General features: G+C 44.5%; 1 protein-coding gene across 3 annotated transcripts; it reads right to left on the reverse strand.

Annotated features, from left to right (window-relative positions):
- Positions 1-1,173: 1,173 nt before the first annotated feature.
- ebp (EBP cholestenol delta-isomerase) lies at positions 1,174-15,118 on the reverse strand. Of its 3 annotated transcripts, none has more exons than XM_064921948.1 (5): positions 15,030-15,118; positions 8,670-8,997; positions 8,429-8,465; positions 2,272-2,402; positions 1,174-1,651 (listed from the first exon to the last, which is right to left on the reverse strand). In XM_064921948.1, exons 1-5 carry the CDS (start codon positions 15,057-15,059, stop codon positions 1,437-1,439), a joined length of 741 nt encoding a protein of 246 aa, XP_064778020.1. In that variant the 5' UTR covers positions 15,060-15,118; the 3' UTR covers positions 1,174-1,436. The 3 variants fall into 3 exon arrangements, with proteins under 3 accessions (XP_064778020.1, XP_064778021.1, XP_064778023.1); XM_064921949.1 differs by having other exon boundaries at positions 14,898-15,107; XM_064921951.1 differs by lacking the exon at positions 1,174-1,651 and adding an exon at positions 1,799-1,935.
- Between the last annotated feature and the right edge of the window lie 6,141 nt (positions 15,119-21,259).

A 21,259-nucleotide genomic window follows, 5' to 3' on the forward strand; every position in this document is an offset into this window, starting at 1 on the left:
CAGCTAAAAAACATCCTAACATCATGATGCTGCCACCACCATGCTTCACCATCATGGTGCCAGGTTTCCTACAGATGTGACACTTGGCATTAAGGCCAAAGTTAAAAATGTATTTCTTCAGACCATTAAATCTTGTTTCTCATGGACTTAGAGTCCTTTAGGTGCATTTTGGCAAACTCCAAGTGGACTGTCATGTGCCTTTTACTGAGGAGTGGCTTCCACCTGGCCACTCTACCATAAAGGTATTGGTAGTTTATTAGGATCCCCATTAACTGTTGCAAAAGCAGCAGCTACTCTTCCTGGGATCCACACAAAATACTAAAACATGACATAATACAGAACATTAATAGACAAGAACAGAACTACATTACTTTTTTTAAGGCACACGTAGCCTACATATCAATATATACACAACCTATCGAGACCATAAAGGCCTGATTGGTGGAGTGCTGCAGAGATGGTTGTCGTTCTGGGAGATTTTCCCATCTCCACAGAGGAACTCTGGAACTGTCAGAACACCATCAGGTTCTTGGTCACCTCCCTGACCAATGCCCTTCACCCCGATTGCGCAGTTTGGCCAGGCAACCAGCTCTAGGAATAGTCTGGGTGGCTCCAAACTTCTTCCACTTAAGAATTATGGAGGCCACCGTGTTCTTGGGGACCCTCAATGCTGCAGAAATGTTTTGGTACCTTTCCCCAGATCTGTGCCTCGACACAATCCTGTCACTGAGCTCTACGGACAATTCCTTCAACCTCATGTCTTGGTTTTTGCTCTGCCATGCACTGTCAACTGTGAGACCTTATATAGACAGGTGCATTTCCAAATCATGTCCAAACAATTGAATTTACCACAGGTGGACTCCAAGTTGTAGAAACATCTCAAGGATGATAAATGGAAACAGGATGCACCGGAGCTCAATGTCCAGTCTCATAACAAAAGGTCTGAATGCTTGTAAATAAGGTATTTCAGTTTTTTTAAATGTATACATTTCCAAACATTTCTAAAAACCTGTTTTCGCTTTGTCATTATGGGGTAGTGTATGTAGATTGATGAGGAAAACAATTAATTCAATCCATTTTAGAATAAGGCTGTAACATAAACAAAATGTTGAGAAAGGGAAGGGGTCTGGATACTTTCTGAATGTATGGTACACAACAGATAAGAGTCAAGCACCATGTCGCCATGTGTTTAATCAGTTTAGAAAAAGGGAAAATTCACATTGCATAATGCCACCAAATTATGAAAATTTTTCAATACAAACCACACATACATGATACAGCGTATCTATCAACATTATTTTGTTTGGTCAGTTCAAACACTACTATTATTAATCAGAGTTAAAAGTATCTACTTTCCTCCGTCTAGCTACTTTGATATTTTTTATTTTTTGAATAGCCCCCCACCCCTCTGCTGCTCTCCCACCCACCCCTGCTCATCAGTTGGTCTTCTCCTTCTGGGCCAGGTCAGTGTGTGTCTGGGCCTGCTGTAGGTGTCTCCATGCATCCAGTATGAGGACCAGAGGAATGATGATCCACAGGATGTTCATGAAGACAAAATAGAACCAAAAGTACAGAGGATGACCCATCTGACTGTGGCTGTACCCATCACGGTGCTCAGTGTAGAAATACAGCACCGCCCCATACAGCTGACCTGGAGACAGAGGACAGGGGTTAAGACACACAGAGCTGTGTAGAAATACAGCACCGCCCCATACAGCCGACCTGGAGACAGAGGACAGGGGTTAAGACACACAGAGCTGTGTAGAAATACAGCACCGCCCCATACAGCCGACCTGGAGACAGAGGACAGGGGTTAAGACACACAGAGCTGTGTAGAAATACAGCACCGCCCCATACAGCTGACCTGGAGACAGAGGACAGGGGTTAAGACACACAGAGCTGTGTAGAAATACAGCACCGCCCCATACAGCTGACCTGGAGACAGAGGACAGGGGTTAAGACACACAGAGCTGTGTAGAAATACAGCACCGCCCCATACAGCCGACCTGGAGACAGAGGACAGGGGTTAAGACACACAGAGCTGTGTAGAAATACAGCACCGCCCCATACAGCCGACCTGGAGACAGAGGACAGGGGTTAAGACACACAGAGCTGTGTAGAAATACAGCACCGCCCCATACAGCCGACCTGGAGACAGGACAGGGATTACCTGACCTGGAACAAGATAATATAATGTCAGCCTTAAAAACACACAGATCAGAATCAGCTCATAGGGTTTCCACCCCCCCGGTACTGTATCAGTGTACGTACCAAGAGAGACAATGAGTTGCAGGACAAAGCGGCATGGTTTGTTGGCCAGGAAGGCAAACACCGTCCACAAACTCAATGGACCCCAGAACCAGGCTGTTACTGTCTCCATACACACCGTGAAGTTATCAGCTCTACACGGAGAGGGAGGAGATGAGGGAGGAGGAGAGTGATTGAACAGGAGGAGAGAGAGAACACTCAGCAGTTGATTAAATTGTTCAGACTACAGTTACTAAACAAAAATATAAACACACAAAATGTAACAATTTCAAAAGATTTTACTGAGTCACAGTCCATATGAGGAAATCAGTCAATTGAAAGAAATTCATTAGGCCCTAATCCATGGATTTTGGGAATACAGATATGCATCTGTTGGTCAGACACCGTACCTTAATAAAAAATAAAAAAAGTAGGGGTGTGGATAAAAAAATAGTTTAAAAAAGGTGTCAGTAGTGCTTTGAAAGGCTAGTCAAAGATCATATCACCTCCTCGACACACTCCACTCTCACCAGTCACCACCTCGACACATTCCACCCTCTCCAATCACCTACCACCCTGACAGATCACCTGACAATGCACTGAAAAATGCCCTTACCCACCTGGACAAAAAAAGTGCATATGTGAGGATGCTGTTCATCGACTACAGCTCAGCCTTCAATACCATAGTGTCCTATCAGCTCATTACAAAGCTCACAGCCCTGGGTCTGAACTCCTCCCTATGCTACTGGGTCCTGACATTACCCCCTCCACACTGATCCTCAACCCTGGAGCCCCACAAGGGTGCGTCCTCAGTCCCCTCCTGTACTCCCTGTATACCCATGACTGTGTGGCCTCACACAGATCCAACTCCATCATCAAGTTAGCTGACGACAGTAGTTGTTTTTACACTGCTGCTACTTGCTGTTTATTATCGATGCAGTCACTTCACCCCTAAATACATGTACAAATTACCACTAACCTGTACCTGCACACTGACTCTGTACCGGAATCCCCTGTATAAAGCCTCGTTATTGTTATTTTATGGTCTTACTTTTTATTATATTTTACTTTATTTGGTAAATATTTTCTTAACTCTTCTTGAATTGCACTGTTGGTTAAGGGCGTGTGAGTAAGCAAACAGATGTATTCAGGGCATGTGACAAATAAAGTTTGATTTAAAGATCATCACAGATCCCCCAATGTTCACAAAATCAAAAGTCAGTATCTGGTGTGGCCACCAGCACTGGAGTACTTAATGCAGCATCTCCTCCTCATGGACTGCACCAGATTTGCCAGTTCTTGCTGTGAGCTATTACCCCACACTTCCACCAAGGCACCTGCAAGTTTCCAGACATTTCTGGGAGTGAGTAGATGGTCCTACATGTGCTCAATGGGATTGGGATCCGGGCTCGTCGCTGGCCATGGCAGAACACTGACATTTCTGTCTTGCAGGAAATCATGCACAGAACGAGCAGTATGGCTGGTGGCATTGTCATGCTGGAGGGTCATGTCAGGATGAGCCTGCAGGAAGGGTACCACGAGGGAGGAGGATGTCATCCCTGTAACGCACAGCGTTGAGATTGCCTGCAATGACAACAAGCTCAGGCCGATGATGCTGTGACACACCGCCCCAGACCATGACGGACCCTCTACCTCCAAATCAATCCCGCTCCAGAGTACAGGCCTCTGTGTAACGCTCATTCCATCGACGATAAATGCGAATCCAACCATCACTCCTGGTGAGACGAAACCGCGACTCGTCAGTGAAGAGCACTTTTTGCCAGACCTGTCTGGTCCAGCGACGGTGGGTTTGTGCCCATAGGCAACGATGTTGCCCGTGATGTCTGGTGAGGATCTGACATCCATGAACATCAATGCCATTCTTAAAATCGATACACAAGTATATATTTTTAAACCTGCATATTTAGTTAAAAGAAATTGTTAGCAGGCAATATTAACTCAGGAAATTGTGTCACTTCTCTTGCGTTCTGTGCAAGCAGAGTCAGGGTATATGCAGCAGTTTGGGCCGCCTGGCTTCTCCCTAACGAAGACCTTAATTAACTTGCAAGAATTGTACATAATTATGACATAACATTGAAGATTGCACAATGTAACAGCAATATTAAGATGTAGGGAGAACGGTTCCATACAGAATGGTTCCGTATTTCACTGAAAGAATAAACGTTTCCGGATTTGAACATATTAATGTCCTACGGCTCGTATTTCTGTGTTATATTATTATATTATAATTAAGTCTATGATTTGATATTTGACAGAGCAGTCTGACTGAGCCGTGGTAGGCAGCAGCAGGCTCGTAAGCATTCATTCAAACAGCACTTTCCTGCATTTGCCAGCAGCTCTTCGCTGTGCTTCAAGCATTGAGCTGTTTATGACATAAAGCCTATCAACTCCCGAGTTTAGGCTGGCAATACTATTTTTTTTTTTTACCTTTATTTTACTAGGCAAGTCAGTTAAGAACAAATTCTTATTTTCAATGACGGCCTAGGAACAGTGGGTTAACTGCCTTTTCAGGGGCAGAACAACAGATTTTTGTACCTTGTCAGCTTGGGGATTCGAACTTGCAACCTTTCGGTTACTAGTCCAATGCTCTAACCACTAGGCTACACTGCCGCCCCTATAGTGCCTATAAGAACATCCAATAGTCAAAAGGTATATGAAATACAAATGGTATAGAGAGAAATAATCCTATAACAGCCACAACCTAAAACTTCTTACCTGGGAATATTGAAGACTCATGTTGAAAGGAACCACCAGCTTTCATATGTTCTCATGTTCTGAGCAAGGAACTTAAATGTTAGCTTTTTTTACATGGCACATATTGCAATTTTGCTTTCTTCTCAAACACTTTGTTTTTGCATTATTTAAACCAAATTGAACATGTTCCATTATTTATTTGAGACTAAATTGATTTTATTTATGTATTATATTAAGTCAAAAAAGTGTTTTCAGTATTGTTATAATTGTCATTAATTTTTTTAAATAAAAAGTCGTCCAATAAATCGATATCTGCGTTGAAAAAAATCATAATCGGTCGACCTCCAGTCCAGAAGCTCTTTTAGTACATAAGAGACGGTAGCAGCAACATTGTAGAAAGCTAAGGTAACTGAGCTAAACGACTACCGCCCCGTAGCACTCACTTCCGTCATCATGAAGTGCTTTGAGAGACTAGTCAAGGACCATATCACCTCCACCCTACCTGACACCCTAGACCCACTCCAATTTGCTTACCGCCCAAATACGACGCAATCTCAGCCACACTGCACACTGCCCTAACCCATCTGGACAAGAGGAATACCTATGTGAGAATGCTGTTCATCGACTACAGCTCGGCATTTAACACCATAGTACCCTCCAAGCTCGTCATCAAGCTCGAGACCCTGGGTCTCGACCCTGCCCTGTGCAACTGGGTACTGGACTTCCTGATGGGCCGCCCCCAGGTGGTGAGGGTAGGCAACAACATCTCCACCCCGCTGATCCTCAACACTGGGGCCCCACAAGGGTGCGTTCTGAGCCCTCTCCTGTACTCCCTGTTCACCCACGACTGCGCGGCAACGCATGCCTCCAACTCAATCATCAAGTTTGCAGACGACACAACAGTGGTAGGCTTGATTACCAACAACGACGAGACGGCCTACAGGGAGGAGGTGAGGGCCCTCGGAGTGTGGTGTCAGGACAATAACCTCACACTCAACGTCAACAAAACTAAGGAGATGATTGTGGACTTCAGGAAACAGCAGAGGGAACACCCCCCTATCCACATCGATGGAACAGTAGTGGAGAGAGTAGTAAGTTTTAAGTTCCTCGGCATACACATCACAGACAAACTGAATTGGTCCACTCACACAGACAGCATCGTGAAGAAGGCACAGCAGCGCCTCTTCAACCTCAGGAGGCTGAAGAAATTCAGCTTGTCACCAAAAGCACTCAAACTTCTACAGATGCACAATCGAGAGCATCCTGGGCGGGCTGTATCGCCGCCTGGTACGGCAACTGCTCCGCCCACAACCGTAAGGCTCTCCAGAGGGTAGTGAGGTCTGCAGAACGTATCACCGGGGGCAAACTACAGGACACCTACACCACCCGATGTTACAGGAAGGCCATAAAGATCATCAAGGACAACACCCACCCGAGCCACTGCCTGTTCACCCCGCTATCATCCAGAAGGCGAGGTCAGTACAGGTGCATCAAAGCTGGGACCGAGAGACTGAAAAACAGCTTCTATCTCAAGGCCATCAGACTGTTAAACAGCAACCACTAACATTGAGTGGCTGCTGCCAACACACTGACTCAACTCCAGCCACTTCAATAATGGGAATTGATGGGAAAGGATGTAAAATATATCACGAGCCACTTTAAACAATGCTACCTAATATAATGTTTACATATCCTACATTATTCATCTCATATGTATACGTATATACTGAACTCTATCATCTACCGCATCCTTATGTAATACATGTATCACTAGCCACTTTAACTATGCCACTTTGTTTACATACTCATCTCATATGTATATACTTTACTCGATACCATCTACTGTATCTTGCCTATGCTGCTCTGCACCATCACTCATTCATATCTTTATGTACATATTCTTTATCCCCTTACATTGTGTATAAGAAATTAGTTTTGGAATTGTTAGTTAGATTCCTTGTTGGTTATTACTGCATTATCGGAACTGGAAGCACAAGCATTTCGCTACACTCACATTAACATCTGCTAACCATGTGTATGTAACAAATAAAATTTGATTTAAAGTCATAAAAATGTGAAAAAAATATATTTAAAAAATAACACGGTTGGTTAAGAGCCCATTAAATGGCAGCCATCCTCTCCGGCGCTCGGTCCCCCACTCATTGGTCACGCCGCTCCCTCATGGTCATTCCACCTGCTACAGAGCCCTCTCTTTTATAGTTTTTATATAACCATTTTCACACTTATTTCCTGTATGTTAGAGCTCGGAGCCTAAGATTTTCACGTACCCTGCAATCACGCCTGCAACCCTGTAGAAGTGATTATTAAAACACTGAATCTGAGAATCTCAGTATCTGGTGTGACCACCATTTGCCTCACGCAGTGCGACATCTCCTTTGCATAGAGTTAATCAGGCTGTCGATTCTGGAATGTTGTCCCACTCTTCAAAAGCGAAGTTGCTGGATATTGGTGGGAACTGGAGCACACAGTTGTACACTTCGATCCAGAGCATCCCGAACATGCTCAAAGGCCATTAGCATTCTGAAACATGAGGTGATGGCGACAGATGAATGGTATGACAATGGGATTCAGGATTTCGTCATGGTATCTGTGCATTCAAATTGCCATTGATAAAATGCAATTGCGTTCGTTGTCCGTAACTTATGCCTGCCCACGCCATAACTCCACCATGGGGAACTCTGTTCACAACGTTGACATCAGCAAACCGCTCGCCCACACAACACCATACACTCTGTCTGCCATCCGCCGAGTTGAAATCCGTAGAGTTTGAAACCGGGATTAATCCATCTAGAGTACACTTCTCCAGTGTGCCAGCGGCCATCGAAGGTGAGCATTTGCCTACTGAAATCTGTAACGACCCTGAACTGCAGTCAGGTCAAGACGACGAGCATGCAGTTGAGCTTCCCTGAGACTGTTTCTGACAGTTTGTGCAGAAATGCTTCAGTTGTGCAAACGCACAGTTGTGTCAGCTGCCCGGGTGGCTCGTCTCAGACCATCCCACAGGTGAAGAAGCTGGATGTGGAGATCCTGGGCTGGCGTGGTTATACATGGTGCGCGTGGTTGTGAGGCAAGTTGGACATACTGACAAATTCTCTAAAATAAACGTTGGCTTACGGTAGAGAGATGAACATTCCTGCAGTCAGCATGACAATTGCACGCTCCCTCAATTTGTGGCATTGTGTTGTGTGACAAAACTGCACAATTTAGAGTTGCCTTTCATTGTCCCCCGCACAAGGTGCACCTGTGTAATGATCCTGCTGTTTAATCAGTTTATTGATATGCCACACCACAAATGAGTGCATAAACTTTGAGAGCAATACATTGTGCGTATGGATGATTTCTAGGGTTTTTTAACTCAGCTAAAACAGACCAACACTTGACATGTTGCATTTATATTTTTGTACAGTATAAAAAAAGAAAACGACAGTAAAAATAAACAACTTACATGACATATCGGCTGTCTCCTCTGGAGTACTCCTTCCCTGAGGACCATAAGAGAAGACAACATTCTGTTAGTTAGTCTGCTTGTTGTGGGTTCTCATTTCCTTTTTCTTGCAGTAGGAGGGTTCTAGAAGAGAATGGAGGTTCTACTGGAGGGTTCTAGTACTAAGTTCTACTAGAGAGTCCGAGGTCCTAGTAGTGAATGGAAGTTCTACCATAGGGTTCCAGCACTAGGTTCTACTTACACAGCTGAGACAGGAAGCTCTGGTCTGAGGGGATGACGTCATAGTACAGAGAGAACCATCCCTCAATGACCCCGTGGATGAACCCACAGACAGCAAACCAGCAGATAGCCAGCCGCCTGGCCACCCCGAACTCCTGACCACGGCCATCTCTGGCCCACTTCCGGCCCGTCAGGACCCAGGTGGACAGCAGGAAGAGACCCGACACAGAGAAGAGGAAGGACAGGATCTCATGCATTGACCTATCGTTCGCCACGTAGCCTGGGATGGACAGGTCCCGCGGCCAATAGGGGTGGGGGACGCCAGCGGCTCGGACGGGGCTTTTCGCCATCTGCCAATCAGTGAGAGACATGTTACCAGCTGCCCCTTCATAGAGGCTAGGGCTGTGTTCCAATTCTCGATCCTTCTACTGAAGTGTGCACTCATTCACTGCCTTACATTACATTTAAAACACTGGATTGGTGAAAACGTAACTGGAGAGTTTCCACCATATTGTTCACACACCAGTTTCAACAGTGAAGAGGTGACTCCAGGGTGCTGCAAAGAAAAACTCATATCTCAGACTGGCCAATAAAAATTAAATATTAATATGGGCAAAAGAACACAGACACTGGACAGAGATATGGCTTTTTCTTTGCAACTCTAATTAGAAGGCCAGCATCCCAGAGTCACCTCTTCACGGTTGATGTTGAGACTGGTGTTTTGCGGGTACTATTTCATGAAGCTGCCAGTTGAGGACTTGTGAGGCATCTGTTTCTCAAACTAGACACTAATGTACTTGTCCTCTTGCTCAGTTGTGCAACGGGGCCTCGCACTCCAATTTCTATTCTGGTTAGAGCCAGATTGTGCTAATCTGTGAAGGGAGTAGTACACAGCGTTGTACGAGATCGTCAGTTTCTTGGAAATTTCTCGCACGGAATAGCCTTCATTTCTCAGAACAAAAATAGACTGACGAGTTTCAGAAGGAAGTTTTGTTTCTGGCCATTTTGAGCCTGTCATCAAACCCACAAATGCTGATGCTCCAGATAAAAAATAGTCTAAAGAAACCCAGTTTTATTGCTTCTTTAAAATCAGCACAACAGTTTTCAGCTGTGCTAACAATTTCAAAAGGGGTTTCTAATGAGAGGAGGATTGAGGAGTGGACTACCTGACATGACTCCTTGCTGTCCCCAGTCCACCTGGCCGTGCTGCTGCTCCAGTTTCAACTGTTCTGCCTTATTATTATTCGACCATGCTGGTCATTTATGAACATTTGAACATCTTGGCCATGTTCTGTTATAATCTCCACCCGGCACAGCCAGAAGAGGATTGGTTTTGGCCTTTGTAGTGAGTTTCCTAGCCACCGTGCTTCTACACCTGCATTGCTTGCTGTTTGGGGTTTTAGGCTGGGTTTCTGTACAGCGCTTTGAGATATCAGCTGATGTACGAAGGGCTATATAAATACATTTGATTTGATGGTTGTGGATAATGGGCCTCTATACGACTAGGTAGATTCCATAAAAATATATATTTTAAATCAGCCGTTTCCAGCTACAATAATCATTTACAACATGAACAATGTCTATTTCTGATCAATTTGATGTTATTTCAAATGGACAAAAAAATTTGACTTTCTTTCAAAAACAAGGACATTTCTAAGTGACCCCAAACTTTTGAACAATAGTGTAGGTCCTGGATGTCAGGAAGCTTGGCCACCATAATCTACTGGGCGGACTACCCTCTGTTGCACCTTATGCCAAGCAGTCTGATGCTGAGCAGTTGCCATACCAGGCGGTGATGCAACCGTTCAGGACGCTCTCGATAGTGCAATTGTATAACTGTTTCTGGATCTGAGGACCCATGCCAAATCTTTTCAGTCTCCTGAGGGGGAAAAGGTGTTGTCGTGCCCTCTTCATGACTGTCTTGGTGTGTTTGGACCATGATAGTTTGTTGTTGATGTGAACACCAATGAACTTGAAACTCTCAACCCGCTCCACTTCAGCTCCGTCGATGTTAATGGGGCCCTGTTCGGACGGGGCTGTCGTCTCATCATTGTCTGATCACTGTTGTGTAATCAGCTAACTTAATGATGGTGTTGGAGTCGTGCCTAGCTATGAGTAACGGCTAGCTTAGTTAGCGGTGTGCGCTAAATAGCGTTTCAATCGGTGACGTCACTTGCTCTGAGACCTTGAAGTAGTAGTTCCCCTTGCTCTGCAAGGGCCGCGGCTTTTGTGGGGCGATGGGTAACGATGCTTCGTGGGTGACTGATGTGTGCAGAGGGTCCCTGATTCGCGCCCGGGTATGGGCGAGGGGACGGTCTAAAGTTATACTGTTACATATGCAGTCGTGGGTGAACAGGTAGTACAGGAGGGTTCTGAGCAACACACCCCTAAGGGGCCCCAGTGATGAAGATCAGCGTGGCAGATGTGTTGTTGCCTGCCCTCACCACCTGGGGCGGCACATCAGGAAGTCCAGGATCTAGTTGCAGAGGGAGGTGTTTAGTGTTTAGCTCAGTGATTCCAGGCTGTATCACAACCGGCCGTGATTGAGAGTTCCATAGGGCGGCGCACAATTGGCCTAGCGTCGCCCAGGTCAGGGTTTGGCCGGGGTAGGCTATCAATGTAAATAAGAATTTGTTCTCAACTGACTTGGCTAGTTAAATAAAGGTTAAACAAAATTAAAATAACAGCATTCTCACATAGGTGTTCCTTTTGTCCAAGTGGGAAAGGGCTAAACTTGTCGTTGCACATCTCACACTACAAGAGCATTGCAGATTGTGCCGATAAAATCAAAAGTTTGGAAATATCTGGATTGTTAAAGACGAGATCGGTAGCACCCAGATTGCATCTCAGTCCCGCTTACATTAAACAAGCGCCGGAGACGGTTGCGTGCCCCAAGTAAACAGACGTTGGGATTTTATCTCAGATCTCAAACTTGTCTTGGACAGAAACTCTACCAAAATCATATAGTTAAAGTAGATTTTTTTTGTTTTACTACAGAAATTACAGGGTAGCCTACTCAACTGACACTGCCAAACAGATCAATAAAAACAACGTTGTCTGATCCATATAATAGGCCTACGAGAAAGGGAGACACAAATAGAAAATTACTTCCATCTAACCTGGAGGAGGAATGTATTGTCCAAAACCAAAAACAAAAAATGGCACCGACCCAATGATAAAGACCGTGAATATGCACACCTACTGGGGATATGGCCAATGTTCTCCGCTGGTGCCAATACAACAGGCTACTAGTTTGCTCAATTAAGTTAAGAAATTTGATCACATAAAGACAGATTGGAGTCTTTTCGTCATCTCTTTACAGCAACAGTAATTTGCGTTCCGCCATTGTATTGTAAAGAAACAGCAGGGACCTTCTAGCCCGAGGTCCGGTGCGCTAAAGTATGCTTGTCCGGCAGAGTCGATTTCCATGAATATAAACCCAGGGTCGTTACACTACTCCCTCCTTTCAAAGAGCGCGTCCTCACGCTAGCTTGTGACTCTACGTCTTACAGGAACACGCTCAACGGCCAAGCACACGCACTGTCGTGGATGGGAGGGGAGATCACTTCAGACACCAATGTAATGACCTGACTAGATCATAAAGGAACAATTGTCCAGACAGAGGGTTGAGTTTACGAATTGACGGTTTATCAACCCAACTTTACACAGGCTACTGTTTGTCCGTAGCCCCACGCCTAATAAACAAAATTTACCCCACAAGCCAACCGTGACATTCTCTTGTGAAGCCCAGACGTAAGAGAGAGAACAAAGGCTAAACCTGGTCTTAACTTCCAATGCTCCATCTCCCTGCCCAACCCCACTCAGAACATTCTAGGCATTCCGTGATTGGCAGATTGCGGGTCCGACATGCCAATAAACCTGCTGACACTGGATACTGGTAAGTACACTGCTCCAAAAAATAAAGGGAACACTTAAACAACACAATGTAACTCCAAGTCAATCACACTTCTGTGAATTCAAACTGTCCACTTAGGAAGCAACACTGATTGACAATACATTTCACATGCTGTTGTGCAAATGGAATAGACAACAGGTGGAAATTATAGGCAATTAGCAAGACACCCCCATTAAAGGAGTGGTTCTGCAGGTGGTGACCACAGACCACTTCTCAATTCCTATGCTTTCTGGCTGATGTTTTGGTCACTTTGAATGCTGGCGGTGCTTTCACTCTAGTGGTAGCATGAGACGGAGTCTACAACCCACACAAGTGGCTCAGGTAGTGCAGCTCATCCAGGATGGCACATCAATGCGAGCTATGGCAAGAAGGTTTGCTGTGTCTGTCAGCGTAGTGTCCAGAGCATGGAAGTGCTACCAGAAGACAGGCCAGTACATCAGGAGACGTGGAGGAGGCCGTAGGAGGGCAACAACCCATCAGCAGGACCGCTACCTCCGCCTTTGTGCGAGGAGGAGCAGGAGGAGCACTGCCAGAGCCCTGCAAAATGACCTCCAGCAGGCCACAAATGTGCATGTGTCTGCTCAAACGGTCAGAAACAGGCTCCATGAGGGTGGTATGAGGGCCCAACGTCCACAGGTGGGGGTTGTGCTTACAGCCCAACACCGTGCAGAACGTTTGGCATTTGCCAGAGAACACCAAGATTGGCAAATTCGCCACTGGCGCCCTGTGCTCTTCACAGATGAAAGCCGGTTCACACTGAGCACATGTGACAGACGTGACAGAGTCTGGAGACGCCGTGGAGAACGTTCTGCTGCCTGCAACATCCTCCAGCATGACAGGTTTGGCGGTGGGTCAGTCATGGTGTGGGGTGGCATTTCTTTGGGGGGCCGCACAGCCCGCCATGTGCTCGCCAGAGGTAGCCGGACTGCCATTGGGTACCGAGATGAGATCCTCAGACCCCTTGTGAGACCATATGCTGGTGCGCTTGGCCCTGGGTTCCTCCTAATGCAAGACCTCATGTGGCTGGAGTGTGTCAGCAGTTCCTGCAAGAGGAAGGCATTGATGCTATGGACTGGCCCGCCCGTTCCCCAGACCTGAATCCAATTGAGCACATCTGGGACATCATGTCTCACTCCATCCACCAACGCCACGTTGCACCACAGACTGTCCAGGAGTTGGCGGATGCTTTAGTCCAGGTCTGGGAGGAGATCCCTCAGGAGACCATCCGCCACCTCATCAGGAGCATGCCCAGGCGTTGTAGGGAGGTCATACAGGCACGTGGAGGCCACACACACTACTGAGCCTCATTTTGACTTGTTTTAAGGACATTTCATCAAAGTTGGATCAGCCTGTAGTGTGGTTTTCCACTTTAAGTTTGAGTGCGACTCCAAATCCAGACCTCCATGGGTTGATAAATTTGATTTCCATTGATAATTTGTGTGCGATTTCATTGTCAGCACATTCAAATATGTAAAGAAAAAAGTATTTAATAAGAATATTTCATTCATTCAGATCTAGGATGTGTTATTTTAGTGTTTTTGAGCAGTGTAGAACACAACCACCTACTAGCCTAACACATAACACACAGCTGTCTGTGCGGGTTGCTACAGTATTTTTAAATATTGCAATATGCTTGGCTGGGTCTCTCTGCTTTTCACTGACAGTCCCAACTCAATAATTATATATTTTGGTATTTACTTTCTGGTGTAGTAGCCGATTTTGAATGATTTTATTTATGTATAGACTATTTTTGGCAATTTAATTGACTTAATGGCCTATGCCTTTTAATGTGGCATAAACACAACCAGTCATCTGATGGTCAAACAATCACTAAACAAAGCAGCTCCTGTAGACTACCCGCGCACGTTAGTCCACTCACAAAATAATTTCAACATCCATACCCCAACAGTGCACTATGCACCCGCAATTGGAAAAAAACATGATTCAAAACACCTACCTGTATTGTAACATTACCCTCAAACCACAACGCAATGTGGGGTTTATACCACCCGTTTTCCAGTCAACTCGCACATTTTTAATGCGTCTGACATGCAGTTGTTAAATAATGGTATAATAGCCTATATATTTTTGTTGTATTAAATTGTGATAGGCTCACGCTTTACCGGCATCGCGTACTCCAACATTTATTTTTTTGTTGCCGGGACGCCATACCGGACCGCATTACCTCTGCGTGTCCACTCGGCTTTACTGGCACATCCATTTTAACCGCTAAACTACGCGCGTACACACACAGTCATCATCATTCCGACAGTGAAAGCTGTCTTGAGTAATTTAGTTTTGTATCATTTCTCTGTGTAACGTCAGCCAACTTACTGCGAAGGTAGAGATGAAGACGCGAGCTAAAGCTGAATAGAGAAGCCAAGTTCCTCAAACCTCAATTTCCAATTGGACGAAAGATCTGACAGCAATATGAGATAGATATTCCTAAAGGTTCCACTCAGCTACCTTATTCCTACTCCAATCAGGTGGATACATAGAAAATCATTCAGACAGACTTCGGCACCTCCATTTGTGGCTCGGGAATAAGGGGTTAAAAGTAGGCGGACCCTTGTGATAACAATAGCCAATAAAACAGCTAACATTATGTGCCGAAGCCACACACGTGAGATTTTAGAAACTGTCGATTGGCTAGCCGTCTCGGAACATGGATGCTGTCACAAGTCGTCGGCCAATAAAATGTATCATAAACATCACACACGGAAGTGTGACAAGTTACCGTCAACAAATGAATCAAGTGAACAAAGCTGATGTGTGAATGTCCTAAAGTACTAAAACCATATTGATAAACTATTTTGCTAAATGCTGTAGTTTCAAAGAATATGATACGGTCGTTTATGAAAAATAAATCTCCAAATCGTGTCAGGGATTATTGAACGGTGGTCTATTCCACAAATTACCACCTGCTAAATCTATGAATTGAAATACCTATTTACTCTGTTCCATCTCACTGCTCAATCCACTGTTTTATCAGCCCAGCTAGAGAAGTTATACACTTCATTTCCACGAAAAAAGTATCTAGACATTGTCTCTTAAGACTATTTCTTTAAGGCTCGTAATTGCTTTTCAACAGCGGAATTTTGAATAGTCGTTGCTGTCTGTCTCCGACATTTGCAACATTGTTTTAATGTTGAAATTCGATCTCCACCTGCACTATTGTAAGGGATAAATCTACATTTACTGAAGTGTTACCTGGAGGAAAATGGGGGTCATGCTTTTTCAGTTTCTGTCAATTGGAGGTTTTACTATTTTTTTAATCTATTCCAGGGGAGGGTCATGTAATTTGTGACATTTCTATATTTGTCAGTGTTTTAGACTTAGATGTTTATTAGGCTATATATCGATGTGTGCCCGATGCCGCACCTCGTCTCTGAATCTCTGCTGGGCGTGCAATATCAAGTGTGCCTATAGGCTTTGTAGAGTGGTCTCAATCAAATGATCCATAACCTATAGGCTATAGACTACAAAGTGTATGCTCGGATAAGCAGAGAGAAAAGTTATATTTCTAAGATAGCTGCTAGGATGGTGTAAATAAAACTAGGCATCACCGCAATGGACATTCCAAGTCTGAGCCTGGCATGCTCTGCTCTTGCTGATCAAAAACGTTTTTGTGTGCTGCCTAACCAATGGCTGTTCTGTGTAGGCTTAAGGTGGAAGTTCAGGAGGAGAGTCAAAGGCTTCTTCCGGAAAACAAATTGAATAGGCCCTCTCCAAAAAATGCACTATCTTCAGTGTGGACTAGCCTTTAGTACAGCCTATGTTCTGTTCAATTTTAGAAGGAAAGTGCAAAGATAAGAACGAGGACCGTAATGATGGTGCCAGGTTTCCTCCAGACGTGACGCTTGGAATTCAGCCAAAGAGTTCAATATTGGTATCATCAGACCAGAGTATCTTGTTTCGTATGGCCTGAGAGTCATTTTGCTTTGTCATTATGGGGTATTGTGTATAGATTGATGTGTAATAATAACAATTTAATCCATTTTAGAATGAGGCTGTAACTTAACAAAATGTGAAAAATGTCAAGGAGTCTGAATACTTTCTGAATGCACTGCATATATATATTTATATATGATTTATTTATAATTCAAGGCACACTTAACCAGCATGGCTCCCACAGCAATCAACAGTGATACGCCATCTGATCTGGTTTGTGCTTAGAGGGACTATCATTTGTTTTTTCAACAGGACAATGACCCAAATCGCTTCCAGGCTTTGTAAGGGCTATTTGACCAAGAAGGAGAGTGATGGAGTGCTGCATCAGATGACCTGGCCTCCACAATCACCCGACCTCAACCCAATTGCGATGGTTTGGGATGAGTTGGACCGCAGAGTGAAGGAACAGCAGTGCTCAGCATATGTGCAAACTCCTTCAAGACTGTTGGAAAAGCGTTCCAGGTGAAGTTAGTTGAGAGAATGCCAAGAGTGTGCAAAGCTGTCATCAAGGCAAAGGGTGGATACTTTGGAGAATCTCAAATCTAAAATATATTTGATTTGTTTAACACTTTTTGATGTCTTCACTATTATTCTACAATGTAGAAAATTGAAGAAAAAAAAGAAACTTGATTGAGTTGGTGTGTCCAAACCTTTGACGGGTGCTGTAGGACAGAACATTTTTAACAAATTACCTTTAGATTTTGTGGGGGGACTATCTGTTGTTCAATGTGTATCAAATCAAATTTTAATGGATCACATACACGTGATTTGCAGATGTTATTGCAGGTGTAGTGAAATGCTTGTGCTTCTAGCTCTGACAGTGCAGTAATATCTAACAAGTAATATCTAACAAATTACACAACATATACCCAATACACACACAAATCTAAGTAGGAATGAATTAAGACTATATACAGTGCCTTGCGAAAGTATTCGGCCCACTTGAACATTGCGACCTTTTGCCACATTCCAGGCTTCAAACAAAGATATAAAACTGTATTTTTTTGTGAAGAATCAACAACAAGTGGGACACAATCATGAAGTGGAACGACATTTATTGGATATTTCAAACTTTTTTAACAAATCAAAAACTGAAAAATTGGGCGTGCAAAATTATTCAGCCCCCTTAAGTTAATACTTTGTAGCGCCACCTTTTGCTGCGATTACAGCTGTAAGTCGCTTGGGGTATGTCTCTATCAGTTTTGCACATCAAGAGACTGAATTTCTTTCCCATTCCTCCTTGCAAAACAGCTCGAGCTCAGTGAGGTTGGATGGAGAGCATTTGTGAACAGCAGTTTTCAGTTCTTTCCACAGATTCTCGATTGGAACCAGGTCTGGACTTTGACTTGGCCATTTTAACACCTGGATATGTTTATTTTTGAACCATTCCATTGTAGATTTTGCTTTATGTTTTGGATCATTGTCTTGTTGGAAGACAAATCTCCGTCCCAGTCTCAGGTCTTTTGCAGACTCCATCAGGTTTTCTTCCAGAATGGTCCTGTATTTGGCTCCATCCATCTTCCCATCAATTTTAACCATCTTCCCTGTCCCTGCTGAAGAAAAGCAGGCCCAAACCATGATGCTGCCACCACCATGTTTGACAGTGGGTATGGTGTGTTCAGGGTGATGCGCTGTGTTGCTTTTACGCCAAACATAACGTTTTGCATTGTTGCCAAAAAGTTGAATTTTGGTTTCATCTGACCAGAGCACCTTCTTCCACATGTTTGGTGTGTCTCCCAGGTGGCTTGTGGCAAACTTTAAACAACACTTTTTATGGATATCTTTAAGAAATGGCTTTCTTCTTGCCACTCTTCCATAAAGGCCAGATTTGTGCAATATACGACTGATTGTTGTCCTATGGACAGAGTCTCACACCTCAGCTGTAGATCTCTGCAGTTCATCCAGAGTGATCATGGGCCTCTTGGCTGCATCTCTGATCAGTCTTCTCCTTGTATAAGCTGAAAGTTTAGAGGGACGGCCAGGTCTTGGTAGATTTGCAGTGGTCTGATACTCCTTCCATTTCAATATTATCGCTTGCACAGTGCTCCTTGGGATGTTTAAAGCTTGGGAAATCTTTTTGTATCCAAATCCGGCTTTAAACTTCTTCACAACAGTATCTCGGACCTGCCTGGTGTGTTCCTTGTTCTTCATGATGCTCTCTGCGCTTTTAACGGACCTCTGAGACTATCACAGTGCAGGTGCATTTATACGGAGACTTGATTACACACAGGTGGATTGTATTTATCATCATTGGTCATTTAGGTCAACATTGGATCATTCAGAGATCCTCACTGAACTTCTGGAGAGAGTTTGCTGCACTGAAAGTAAAGGGGCTGAATAATTTTGCACGCCCAATTTTTCAGTTTTTGATTTGTTAAAAAAGTTTGAAATATCCAATAAATGTCGTTCCACTTCATGATTGTGTCCCACTTGTTGTTGATTCTTCACAAAAAAATACAGTTTTATATCTTTATGTTTGAAGCCTGAAATGTGGCAAAAGGTCGCAAAGTTCAAGGGGGCCGAATACTTTCGCAAGGCACTGTACATATGGACGAGCGATGTCAGAGCGGAACGGGCTAAGATACAGTAGAATAGTATAGAATACAGTATATACATATGAGATGAGTAATGCAAGATATGTAAACATTATTAAGTGACTAAGATATTGTAGAATAGTATAGAGCGTTTTCAGCTATACCTTTTGTGGCTGTTTATTTACCACCACAGACAGATGCTGGCACTAAGACCGCACTCAGTCAACTGTATAAGGAAATAAGCAAACAGGAAACCACTCACCCAGAGGTGGCTCTCCTAGTGGCCGAGACTTTAATGCAGGGAAACTTAAATCAGTTCTACCAAATTTCCATCAACTCCCTTGCCCTCCATTTGGTAAAACCGACCACAACTCTATCCTCCTGATTCCTGCTTACAAGCAAAAATTAAATCAGGTGTTAAAAATTTTAAAAAATTAAACCAGTAACTCGGTCTATAAAAAAGTGGTCAGATGAAGCAGATGCTAATCTACAGGACTGTTTTGCTATCACAGACTGGAACATGTTCCGGGATTCTTCCGAGCTGTAGTCCACAGCTTTGATGCACATGTACTGACCTCGCCTTCTGGATGATAGCGGGGTGAACAGGCAGTGGCTCGGGTGGTTGATGTCCTTGATGATCTTTTTGGCCTTCCTGTGACGTCGGGTGCTGTAGGTGTCCTTGAGGGCAGGTAGTTTGCCCCCGGTAATGCATTGGGCAGACCGCACCACCGTCTGGAGAGCCTTGCGGTTCTGGGCGGTACAGTTGCCGTACCAGGCGGTGATACAGCCCGACATGATGCTTTCAATTGTGCATCTGTAAACATTTGTGAGGGTTTTAGGTGACAAACCAAATTTCTCCAGCCTCCTGAGGTTGAAGAGGCACTGTTGCCCCTGTCTGTGTGGGTGGACTATTTGAGTTTGTTTGTGATGTGTATGCTGAGGAACTTTCTGCTTTCTACCTTCTCCAATATACAGGGACTACCAGTACTGAGTAGATGTGCAGGGGTACGAGATAATTGAGGTAGCTATGTATATATAGGTAGGGGTAAAGTGACTAGGCAACAGCATATATCATAAACAGTAGAACCAGTGTATGTGGTGAGTGTGAAAGTGTGTGTGTGTGTGTGTGTGTGTGTGTGTGTGTGTGTGTGTGTGTGTGTGTGTGTGTGTGTGTGTGTGTGGCATCAGTATGCATGTGTGCGTGTGTTATGTGTGGACATGTGTAGTTTGTGTATGTGTACGTTGGGGTTTAAGTATGTGTTAGTGTGTGGGTAGAGTCCAGTGTTTTTGCATAGAGTCAGTGCACGAGAAGTCCAGGGAGCTATGCTTAGCCACAGATTATAAACCATTTCTACTTAGCTAAGGTCTTCTGAGATGAGACAGGTGGAGGACAATGGACCTAAAGACAAGGAGGGTCTGAAGTCTCCTGAAGAGAGACCGGTGGAACAACGGACCTAAAGACAAGGAGGGTCCGAAGTCTCCTGAAGAGAGACCGGTGGAACAACGGACCTAAAGACAAGGAGGGTCTGAAGTCTCCTGAAGAGAGACAGGTGGAACAACGGACCTATAGACAAGGAGGGTCTGAAGTCTCCTGAAGAGAGAAAGGTGGAGGACAACCTCCAGCCGAGCTTCAACGCCATAGAGCTCTCCTTCCGTGGCCTCCAACTGCTCTTAAATGCAGGGGAAACTCAATGCATGCTATTCAACCGATCACTGCCCACACCTGCCCGCCCGTCCAGCATCACTACTCTGGACGGCTCTGACTTAGAATACGTGGACAACTACAAATACCTAGGTGTCTGATTAGACTGTAAACTCTCCTTCCAGACTCACATTAAGCATCTCCAATCCAAAATTAAATCTAGAATTGGCTTCCTATATCGCAACAAAGCATCCTTCACTCATGCTGCCAAACATACCCTCATAAAACTGACCATCCTACCGATCCTCGACTCGGTGATGTCATCTATAACATAGCCTCCAACACTCTACTCAGCCAACTGGATGCAGTCTATCACAGTGCCATCCGTTATGTCACCAAAGCCCCATACACTACCCACCATTGCGACCTGTACGCTCTCGTTGGTTGGTCCTCGCTTCATACTCGTTGCCAAACCCACTGGCTCCAGGTCTACAAGTCTCTGCTAGGTAAAGCCCCGCCTTATCTCAGCTCACTGGTCACCATAGCAGCACCCACTCATAGCACGCGCT

Source organism: Oncorhynchus masou, chromosome 18, assembly GCF_036934945.1.
Source record: "Oncorhynchus masou masou isolate Uvic2021 chromosome 18, UVic_Omas_1.1, whole genome shotgun sequence".
NCBI lineage: Eukaryota > Metazoa > Chordata > Actinopteri > Salmoniformes > Salmonidae > Oncorhynchus > Oncorhynchus masou.